The sequence below is a fragment of the Sphaerodactylus townsendi genome, linkage group LG03 (assembly GCF_021028975.2).
Source record: "Sphaerodactylus townsendi isolate TG3544 linkage group LG03, MPM_Stown_v2.3, whole genome shotgun sequence".
Classification (NCBI taxonomy): Eukaryota; Metazoa; Chordata; class Lepidosauria; order Squamata; family Sphaerodactylidae; genus Sphaerodactylus; species Sphaerodactylus townsendi.
Genome location: NC_059427.1, coordinates 57,667,833 through 57,679,889, shown reverse-complemented (window position 1 = coordinate 57,679,889; position 12,057 = coordinate 57,667,833). Strand labels below are relative to the sequence as shown.

The 12,057-nt window shown below is 38.8% G+C and overlaps 1 protein-coding gene across 11 annotated transcripts in view; it reads right to left on the bottom strand.

Annotated features, from left to right (window-relative positions):
* WNK2 (WNK lysine deficient protein kinase 2) overlaps positions 1-12,057 on the bottom strand; it is a 168,188-nt gene that overhangs the window by 57,081 nt on the left and 99,050 nt on the right. For 10 of the 11 annotated variants that reach the window (XM_048488208.1, XM_048488207.1, XM_048488199.1 and 7 more), the window contains exons 12-14: positions 11,219-11,770; positions 7,122-7,415; positions 20-69 (exon numbers count right to left, since the gene is read on the bottom strand). In XM_048488208.1, coding sequence (XP_048344165.1) covers positions 20-69; positions 7,122-7,415; positions 11,219-11,770 — 896 coding nt within the window. The remainder of the gene's footprint in view (positions 1-19; positions 70-7,121; positions 7,416-11,218; positions 11,771-12,057) is intronic. The other variant, XM_048488206.1, reaches the window with a different exon arrangement.

Below are 12,057 nucleotides of genomic sequence, written 5' to 3'. Positions count from 1 at the left end.
AATGAAATAGAATGGATACCTTTCACAACTCTGGGATAGTGTTTGCTGCTTCTCCAGTACTGCACGCTCCTAAAACATAAAAAAAAGAGAGATGTATTGCAAGATTAGCATTTGTGCACAAAATAAATGGGTCACTTTGTACATGCCAGAGGCACAAATGAAAAAAAGCCACTAGTAATTTTCACTATATATAAATAAGAATTAAGCATGTGCTTAAATTGCCCCATGAAATAAACAGTGTATAAAATATGTGGCAAGTTCATCTTGATTTTGAATTAAATATTTAATTAAAAAATTTTAATTTGAAGATTATTCTGAAGAAAAAAGTATTTATAATATATTAACTCTTTCATAGTTGAGATGGTTTCTAAAATTTTGCACAGCCATTATTTCAAAGTCTGTTATCAAGCACTGACTTCATCTCCTGGCATTAAAATATTTTTATTTAACCATTCTGACATGTTATCCACGCTTTAACATTATATTATTATATTTCACCTTTATATGCAAATACCAACATACATGTCCACAGATAGTTTGCTCATTAGAATTTATTTGCAAACTTTTCCATAATCACAAATAAATACAGGTAATGTTTACTACACCATTTGCTAAGACACCATGCATTAGTAGACGGTAACGCATCTGACCTCTTAAACAATCATGAGCCTTATAATTTAAATGTAATGTGCACTTATGTGTACTCCATTTTAATATGGCAATCCATTCATTTAGACTGGTGTAATCTTGCACAGGATTTCATGACCTTCAGTTTTTTCCTCATAATAACACTGCCAGGTGGGTTCCGTTGACAGATTCCCCCAAGGTTACTTCTTAATGTCATGACTAAACAGGGACTAGATTTCCTTCGTTTAAATATGAACTTTTAGTATGGTACAAACAAATGCACCACACTGTCTTATTTATTAAGATGTATTTAAAGCTTTCTTCAATAGTCACCCTCATTAAATTCATCACAAGTTGAGCTAATTTGAATGGGAAGATGCTCAAAACTACAATGTTTTCCCCATAAATTGAGATGGAATGAATATATCACATAGCATCATCTTTCTATCAGATCATAACAGACTTTCTGAAGCAGCCTTGCAACTGTTATTTTAATGACAAAAATATAAATTCACTCTGGAGACCGAGCTGGTCTTTGAAATACAGAGAGGAAAAAAATGAAATGGGAAAAGTGGTATTGATTTGCCCCAGTCCAATTTTATTAAACCACAAGGCTGGATTGGCTGCAAGTCAAAAGACTTCCAATGGGAAGACTGAAAGAAGCTTTTATGGCTGCGAGTCCCTCATGAGGCATTTTTTTTGCTTCCTGAACGTTTAATGGATTGGCTCCCTCTTTCCCTGCTTACATAACCAAATACACATAAATATCCACATCCAGAGAGCATAGTTGTGAACATAAACTAATTTATACAGATGTGGAAAATCCTGTACAGGACTAGACATGTAATGGGGGGGAGCCCTGGGCATGACTCATGTGGGTATGTGTTTGGCCAACCACCACTCCCTCCCCGCCAGAGTAAGGAGTTGGGACAGCCACTGCCTGGGCATGGCTCACTTCAGTCCAGAGGGCAAAAGCAGTAGAGTGCCCTTGAGTGAGTGGGAAGGTCACCCCTTTTCAAAGTGGCCAGTCCAAGCCTGGCACCAGCCTGCCCCGAGAAGCCAGGCTACAGGGCAGACAGGGGAGCAAGCTTTTTGAGCAGGCACCTGGCACCATTCCCTGAACTGCTTTCCCAGCCCACTTTGTAGAGCGGAAGGCATGCAGACAAGCAAGGGGGGCATCCCAGTGGTGGGCAGTAGCCTGGATGGCCAAGGCAAAGGCAGGAAGCAGCAAAGGCTAGGTGCCTGGGACAACTCTAGGCAGCAGCACCAGCAAAGCCTCGCCACCAATGACAGCTACCACACCTCCTATTCCTGTGTGTTCTGCCAACCTCACTCGGTCTGCTATACGACATTGGAAAAAGCAACAGATGTGGTTCCACTATCTGTTTGTTGATCATCCGCCCCACCCTGAATATATTTACTCAGAGATATTTTTTTACAGAGCCTTATTATTCCTGAGTCTGTAATTCTGAGGACATTTAGAATCAACGTTTACTCATATGGTCTGGGTCAATGGAACTTGCTGCCCTAAACACCCTTATCCTGTCATGTGCCATTAAAAACATTGGAATGTATTTAGAAGTACACAGCTTTAGGGAAAAAATGATTAGGTTTGCCACCTGTATTAGGCAATATGTCACATTAAAGTTAGAGGGGCTTTTCTGTATGTATGCTCTGATCTTTAAGCATATGAAAGAAAATGCTTAAGTAAATCCTACTTAGAGCAACTGAATGGTCTTTTCCAGGTTAACTACATTTATAATGAGGTAAAGAAATGAGTTATTTCTCCTTTACTGAAGATTTTCTTATGGGTTTTGTCCTGTGTGAAATAACATGCCTGCCTACCATGGAGGGTAGTGTCCCATTAGGAGTTTTCTTAGGACTTTTTTGGGGTGAGGGTGCGAGTAACACAAGTCATTTAAAAGTCTATACTCTATGTGCCATGATGCAAGCTTGGATACCTGGTTGAGCAGCAGCTAGCTTTGTACGTATTTATACAAATGGTCTTCAACTGATCTCTCCAAGCTAGCAACTTGTTGCCTTAAAAGGGTACTTGCTTGCCGAACATGTGGCAGAGTAAACCTTCGCTTTAAAAGTGGATTAGGTGCCAAATTCCTACAATAATCCCCTTTCTGTCATCTTTTGGGGAAAAAATAAAAGAGCCTCCTTTTTGTAGTGAAATTGACAGCTACTTACATGTGCTGTCTATATTTCTCTTCCCATTTTTTTTTAAATTGTGCCCATAACATAGATATTTGAACGGGGAAAAATCTGTCCCCCTTGCACACTTGTGCAGAAATCCTACAGAGGTTTGGAAAGCTCATTGAAATAGTAAGTGCATTGCAAAATCCAAGCTGCACTTAGGGGGAAGCTGCTTTCTTATTAGTGTGAATTTGCTGCTTGTGAGTATCAGTAGGAGGTTTCAACAAGAGGGCAATTTAATCATACTTTTCAATGCCTTTTGTGATTCCTAGGTAATGCACACTGCTCCTCAACCTTGTTCTTCATAGAGACATTAAATTGATGTAGAAGTCTAAAGACATGTCTTCTCTTTTAAGAGAGGAAGAACAAATTATCGCTCTGGGGAGGGGGATGAGCTGTGGCAAATGCGTTTCATGCAGGGAGGTAACAAAAATCTGTTTCAATATGCCAAATATATTTGAAGTTCACCATTCTGGGCTATCATTATCCATCTGTGTGAAAGGTGCTGATTTTAAATATATCTCTCAGCTTTAAAAGGATGCTACAAGGAGCTCAGTTAGAAATTGTATTGTGGTTTGTACACTGCCCAGAGCCCTTCGGGGGGGGGGGGGGCAGCCTATTAAATATGATAAATAAACAAGTAAATAATTGCCACTGATTATCCTTTTCTTAGGCATGTAGTATGCTGTGAATTTTTGGGAAGTGTGGAGGTGGGGGAGCTTAGACAGATTATTGCAACATTTTCTTTTTCAAAGGCATTGATAGAACTGATAGCAACAAAGGGATGTGATGCTAGTGAATTATTCTTAATGGACACATTGAATTACAGATATAAAAAAATCAAGTGGGATGAGCAGGTGGGGGAAATTTGCATGCTCATTTAGCTAGTTAAAAGACTGTTGGAAAAGCAAAAACTGGCAAGGAAGTCTACTTAAAAACTTGGTGGGGGGGGGGGGGGATAAGCCATTAGTGCAGTATTTAGAAAAGATTAAAACTGGCTTAAGTAGAGGAATAATTTGTAATTGCAGAAATGTTTTTAGTGGTTTTGATGTAATTATCTTTAAATGAGAAAACAATTAAATGGGGGTATAATTTGATGCATAATTTTTTTTGTTCCATGCTGAACTTCTTTAGCTGATTGTTCAATGTACTTCTTTAGAATGTTCTTTCCAGTGCTCTGAAACCTCTGGCTTGGCCATTCGGTGCTGGAACTACAATGGGAGGCATTTTCTGAAGTTAAGAGATTTGACAGGTAAGATGGATACCAGATGGGGAATGGTATGGAATAGCCTGATTTGATCAGATAGTGGAAACTAAGCAGGATAAGAACTTGGATGGGGAATTACCAAGGAAGACTTCACAGAGGATGGTAATGACAAAAAACTTCTGCTTCTCGCTTACCGTAAAAGCCCCTTGCTGGGATCGCCATAAATTGGTTGCAACTTGACAGCGCATATGCACATAGATAGGATGGCTACCTTTGATGGAGAGTAATACTGTATGTACTGATGTGTGAAATGAAAGTGCACAGAGATTGCTGGAGGAAATTTAGATTTTGTTATATGGACACTGATACAAAACCAAACAAATCCTTTCTTCCCCCTTTCAGTGTATGGTTAGGGGGAAAGTGACTGTTCTGAACTACAGTGATTGTGATGACAAAACTGGGTATCTGTTCATCAATTCTACACTGAATTAATATAGAGTATAAAAGGTGATCTTGTGGGGGGGGGGGGTACATAAAAAGACCTTTGTCCAAACTTTGCTATGTCCTCCCAAGTGAAGGAACATCTCTGAATTTACCCTGTTGTCTCTTGGAACTAAGCCACTACAAACCTCTCATTGGTGAATTCCGCATGGGCCAAAAATAGTGGTGTAAAAATGATGTGAAAACGGTGTCAACCCTTTTACACCATTTTAAATCATTTTACACCGTTTTCACACCACTGTTTTTGGCACATGTGAAATCCGCCATAATAAAAAAAAGCCAACCAATCGGATTTGAATACTAGAGTTTATTAGTGGGACAAAGAGTTCATGGTACTTGTTTGCAGTTATGTGCCAAAGCACACTTGCACACCTTTTCTATCCCCATATATACTATGTATACACCTTCCCAGTATTCTTTCTCTCATAGTTAACGGGGGTATTAAAATATACATAAAAGCATTTTCAAAGACGTTAAACTGTAAGAAGCAAACATGTTTAATATTCATTGAGCCTGAAAATTGCTGCTTCTACTCTCTTAAATGTCTGGCAACATTTTACCTTTATGGGACAGAATGGAAAATGTCATACAAAGGTACTTCATGGAGGAAACATGAAATTGAGTTTGTTTATAGCATTTTTACCATTTCTCTCCCCACCCCTTACCCCCTTATATTTTCAAAGGCTAAGGGAGTAGTGATCCAGGAAGGTATGTATATGGCACATTTTGGTTGCATTTCTTTTTGCCATCAAGTCACATCTTACTTATGGCAATTTAATGGGGTTTTCAAGGCAAGAGATAATCAGAAATGGTTTGCAAATTGCCACAGTTTTCAAGGAACAATAATTTGCTAGTTAATATGGCATGAGCAATATTACAGATACTCCTGCTGACAATTTCCATGTCTTTTCATGAATTGTTTAGAAATGTAAATTTATTTTAAATTTTATTTTATTTTATTTTTATCTTGTCCTTTCCTGACTATAGTCAGGATCAGGCAGTTAACATCAAGTTTATACAATCAATTTAAAATACACAGTCTAATGAAATCCTTGTTAACAATAATCCTTGTTAACAATAATCGCTGTTTTAATGGAATTAATTTTATGGTTCATGGAGCTTGAGTATTAACTGTAGGAGTTTATTTATTGGTTAGTTATTTATTCTTATTCTATATATCTCTTGTTATACCTGTCTTTATGATGGTTTTATGTATGATGCCTTGTGTTGTATACTGCCCAGAGCCCTTCAGGGATAGGGCGGTATGCCAAATTAATTAATTAAATAATAATATTTATTTAATTTAATTTATTTATTATTGAGTTTTATATACTGCCTTATCCCCGAAGGGCTCTGGGCGGTGAACAACATAAATATACAACATATACAATTAAAAACCCATTTAAAATAAACACAGCAGTCAATATATTAAAATGGTGTCAGCAATAAAACCCTTATTTAAAAACCTTCCCAAAGAGGGGGTGGGGAAAGGTCCCATAGATGGTAAGGGACCCTAAACACAGGAGAATAAAAAGGGGGGCACTTATCAGTGGCTGGACACTCCAAAAGCCCGGTGGAACAACTCCATCTTACAGGCCCTGCGGAACACGCCAAGATCCCGCAGGGCCCGGACAGCTGGAGGAAGAGTGTTCCACCAGGCAGGGGCCAGGGCCGTGAAAGCAGGGGCCAGGGCCATAATAAATAACATTAAAATAACTGTTTTTAAAATGTCAGTTGGCACCCCTCAAATTTTTTTAATAAAGAGATGGGAAAATCAGTCAGTGAGGGGAAGGAGAAAAGAAAAGGGAAGGCAAAACCAAAAATAAAAAGGCAACTGAGACAAAAAAACCCCTTTAAACGTTTTGCCAAGCAAAATTCTTAAAAACGAAACCCCAGATTCTTTAAGTCATCTCGAGAGATGTTAGAGAACTCTGTTAGCCAATGAATGTGGAGGGGGCACAATTTAAGAGATATGACTGGTGTGGACTCAATACAGCATCCAACAGGCATGTGGAACCTTATACCTCCAAAGCATATACAAGACAACATAGAATTGTGCACTGTGTACCCAGCTTTGTTACAATCATGTGGTTCTGTAGATCAGGCTTGACATTGTGCTAACTGCCCCAGCTATCTTTTGACTTCTGCAGCAGACCTTCCCCTAGCTTCCAGCAAATCCCTAGGCATATTTTCTCTGAAGCCACTAATTCAGCAGATCACATATGGGCATGGTCAGTTAGCAAACACCCATAGGGCCAAGTATTAACCAAAGGCCTACAAAACCACTGTTTTAAAATACAGATGACTAGATATTATTATTATTACATAATTGAACTGGAAAACTAAAACAAACAACAAGTTTGATTTTGGAAAGAAAGGCACTTAGAAAGCTGCAATAAGAATAAATGTGAGAAGTCGAGAGTCAGAATTATTTGAATATGTACACAAGATACAGTACAGGTTCACAAAATGTGAACTACCTTTTGGAGATACTACTAAACAATTAAAGAAATAGCATGATATGTTGGATTTTCCCTTAGTTAACAGTAAAAAGGATTTGTTATTAACAAACATGTTGTTTTACCTCTTGAGAAGATTCTGGGATAACTGGGCATACAGTTGGACCCTGGGCCAGTGGCTGATTATTATCTGGCTGAGATTGCAGATAACCAGTAGACTGGAGAGGCAGACCATGATCTATAGGCATTGCTGCTTTAGCTGTAGCAAGGAGGTTTTGTGCAAGACCTTCAGGACCAATGCAGGGAGGCAATGATTCAGGCTGTAACTGCAAGGGTGGTGACATAACTGCAGAAGGCTGCAGTGGCAACGTAGGCACCTGGGCTCCAGAATCCACAGCATATTGAGGGTGTCCAATGATCTGTTGTAATAAAGACTCCTATTATTAAAATGATTCTGTTAAGATATTAATTATGCACATGATTATGGAAATGACAAATAAAAACTTTGTTAATGAAAGTACACTCTAATGAAAATGAATTTCAGTGCTGATTGTATTTAGAAGAACTCAAAGGTCACATTCACACAAGTAATGATTACTTGAGGCTTGAAATGAAACACCCCAGCATGGCAAATACTGCTGTAGTGTGATATACAAACTACCAGATCTATATGGCAGGCTGACTTACTCTCTGGAATAACACCTACCTATCACTGGATGGGCTGTGGTTCTCATATAGAGCACTTGTTTGGCATGCAGAAGGTTCTAGATTCAACTTCCAACATATCCAGTGAAAAAGTATGAGGTGATAAAGGATGTCAAAACCATCCATCCTAGATCCCGGAGAGCCCCTGCCAGTGACAGTAGACAATACTTTCCCTGATAGACCAAGGGTGTGATGCAATATGAGGCAGTTTCATGCATTCATCAAATAGTTAATGACCTTTTGTACACATCCATCTAAATCTTATGTGCATGTAAATAATTTCCTTACAATGGCATAGTTTGGTTGCAGAATTGCACTAAATTTAGTTGCATTTCAAACCTACACACCAATCATTGCCTGTGAATCGGGACCAAGAAGGAATTAGATAAACTCACAATGAAGAAGAAGAGTTGGATTTATACCCCACCTTTCCATCCTATAAGGATTCTCAAAGCGGCTTACAAATTCTTTTCCTTCCTCTCCCCACAACAGACGCCCTGTGAGGTAGGTGGGGCTGAGAGACTTCTGAAAGAACTGTGATTAGCTTAAGGTCATCCAGGAGACTTCATGTGGAAGAGCAGGGAAACAAATCCAGTTCTCAAGATTAGAGTCTGCCACTCATGTGGAGGGGTGGGGAATCAAACTGGTTCTCCAGATTACAGTCCAGCTGCTCTTAACCACTATACCACACTGGCTCTTATTCCAGCATATACTGGAAGTGGAACCTTTTATAAAATGAAATTTTTGTATCACAATCAATAACAATTATTTTATACTTCCACACATTGTCCATGCCATATTTCTCTGCATTGATCTGGAATTTATATTCAAAGTGATATCTTTTTGAAGATTATGAGATCTCAATCCTGTTATTACTGACAGATGCATTCTAAAGAGTTGTCCTGGTCATAGAACCCTTGAGATTGATAGGGAGTTTCAATAAAATTATGAGAAAGGCTGTTAGAAATCTAACAGTTAAGAACTGACAGTTAACTGATAGAGATGTTAACAGAGTTTGCAAACAGCTGAATGAGCTCTAAGCTGTCTGGTGGAGGATTCTTCTCAGGATTGAACAGGAACACATTCAGGGTTTTTGGATCAGGCAGGATCCATAACCAATTATATAGGGAAAATCTCTACATTTCATAGAGTGGTTCATTAGAGTTTAATGGGAAATATCTTTTGTGAATCAAGTAATCCCAGGCCAGTTTGAAATAGAAACTGGGGAAGTGTGTTAATGTTCCTAACTTCTGCAGCTAAAGAGTTTTTTCCCGTGAAGGTTGGGAGGTAATGTTGGAACCTATATAACTACAGAAACAAAGAGTTCAAAGTGTCTGTGTTGAAGCAAGATCTACTAACAACTATTTAAAAATAATGCTCTACATAGAACAACCAGAGGGTTTCCAAAAAGGATTTCATCTACAATACAAAAACCTAGACACATCATTATCCATTATTTTCTCATTGGTTCAAGGATCTAGAAATATTCATTTTTTAAAAAATATTGATTAAAACTTTACCTGAGGGGAAGGTGAAACAGGGATGGGTTGCAGAAGGCAGACAGAAATAGGAGGCAGCAACAAAAAGAAAGTGTAGAAGACAAAGAGAGTCACTTTTAGTACTGTAATCAGTTATTTTTGTGTATTTTGTGCGTGTTGCCCCTAGAAAAAAATCAGATGATAAATAGAAAAACAACTATATGTTCAGAGATTTGCAGAAAATAGCATTAGAATTTTTAGAAAATTTAAACTTAAGCCATTTTCAGTAATGTTTTCAGTGCTACAATACAAATAATAAAAGTATTTTAAAAATACATCCTTGTAATGACTGTGTTTGCAGAGCAGTCTGATACAAAAGCTGTTTTACAACTTCTGCCGACTTGGAAAGATTAAGATCTGGGTTCCTAACATTTACTTAAAAGTAGCAGTGAATCATTAATGTTCAATTTTGAGAGACCAATTAGCTTGGCTAGAGGCACACTAGGAAATCTATTTTTCAACTGGCCTGCCCACAGAAGGACAATATAATATGTTTGTTTTTTCAGTCATCCAGTTAATGCTCTTCATAGGGAGGAATCCTAGGTAGGTCTATTTTACTCAGCCAGTCTTGTTTCACTTAGTGGAGCTTACTGTCAGGAAAGTATTCTTAGGACTGTAGTTATAATGTTATCACGGATCTCTTTCAAGAAAATAAACGATGACTCTTGTCTGGCAGAGATATTTCACTGTTTGATATCTGACATGTTTAGAAGGCTAAAAGGACTGAAGCAACTACATAGAAACCAATAGAAATAACAACATTGGTTCAATGGAGGTTAGGTTGGGATTCAGACAAGGGCAAATTCTTTGCAAACAATATATTTGTACCAAATATATGACTGATGACAGAAATTTAGATACAGTAAACATAGAGACACAGAAAAATAGTTTGAAATGGAATGTTGTGAGTTTTAAGAATATAAGAACAATATATTGACTACTACAATATATTGACTACTAGCAGTCAAAGGTGAACAATATGATAAAATGCCATGGCTTCTTATAAAAGTTCCCATTTTTAGCAAGCCATTTTTGAGTAGTATTCATATAGGGCAGTGGTGGCGAACCTTTGGCACTCCAGATGTTATGGACTACAATTCCCATCAGCCCCTTCCAGCATGGCCAATTGGCCATGCTGGCAGGGGCTGATGGGAATTGTAGTCCATAACGTCTGGAGTGCCAAAGGTTCGCCACCACGGATATAGGGCCTTTCCCCACTTCCCTTAAGCCCCGCGCTACTCGAGGAATGTAGCGCGGGGTTCCTCGGCACTCCCCACTGAGAGGGGCGGCGACAGCGCAGCCTCCCCGAAGCTGCTGCTGTCGCGCCCCTCAGCACGCAGCATCCCAGGCACTCTTCTCAACGGTGCCTTTTGATGGCCCCGCACAGAGCGTGGGGTCATGGGGACGGCCGGGCGGCCGCCTGGGATGCTGCGCGCTGAGAGCAGCGCGCGGCATAGAGGGGAAGGACAAAAGTGGGGAAAGGCCCATAGTCTATTTCTGCTCAAACCATACTGTATCATTAATTAATCCTGTTGTAAATATTTAAATGGTATGAATATCAAATGCTGCAGCTCAGGGCCTTCCCTCAAATCTATAGCTATGGCAATACAGAATTTTCTTATTATTTTTGTATAAAACCCCTGAATAGTGTTGAAATTATTCAGAGTAAGAATTTCTTCCTTGTTGAACTCTACCTTGAAATATATAGATGTTCACATAAAATAATTTTCCTTCCTCTCTTTGATAGTGTATAAATATCTCATAAGAAGCAGTTGGACTATGTCACCTACTTATTTTGTAGTTAAATTTGCAGTTTTACTTCACATTTTAGAAATATGTTCATTGTCTAAGTTTTAATTTTTTAGTCTTCAACTCCATAGGGCATTAAAAAGTAAAGCAAAAAATGAGTTGGAGTAATACCACTTGGAGTAATAATCCTGTATTGGAGAACCACAAAAACCCAAGGTCGAACAGATTACCTGATTACCAGCCCCAGATGCAGACATAGCCTGTTCTGAAGGATGGATTATGCTTGGTTGAAGTGACTGAGGAAGTGGAGGCAGCAGCTGCTGTTGTTGTTGTGAAACTGCTTGCATGTTCTGAGAGTGATGAGGAGAAGAAAGAGCTTCATTCTGAATTATCTGCTGGAGAGTAGCCTGATATATTTGCTGTTGGGATAGCTGGGCTACTGCATGATGTGTTGGCAAAGCTGATACTCCCGGAGGAGCCACAGCAAGTAATGGTATTGGAGCAGATGGCATATTTGGCACAATTGTTTGGCAGGGCATGACTAAGGAAGCCACAGTAGAATGAGGAAGGTTGACAGCTTGCATGGGGAGGGCAGGAGAACTGGATGTCAGTGGCAGAGCAGAGTTCATGGGGAGGTTCGGCAAAATCACCGTTGGGGGGAAATACTGAGAAGGAGCAGGTATAGGGGGTACGTTTGCAGCAGGAATATCAGGCAAGTTTGGAGGATGGGTTTCAAGTCCTGCAAGAGGAGTAACTGCAGGAATGGCAGGAAACTGAGGAATCTGAAAAAAAATATAGCATTATATAAGTTGCAAGTGTTAACGGATGGCAACGAGTTAATTTAATTTGTCCTATTAGCATTGTGAGAATGATGAATTATGAGCCTGTATAAAAGCAAGCAACTTTGTCTTAAAACAACTAAGTAGATTGCTTTAAATCAACTGGATGTTTTAAAATCTGAGAACCTGAACATCATTGTAAAAGAAAGTTACTAATCATACCATAATTCATTAATAACCATTCATTTTATGTACCTGAATGTAAGATGTTTCACAAATCTATCAGAAAG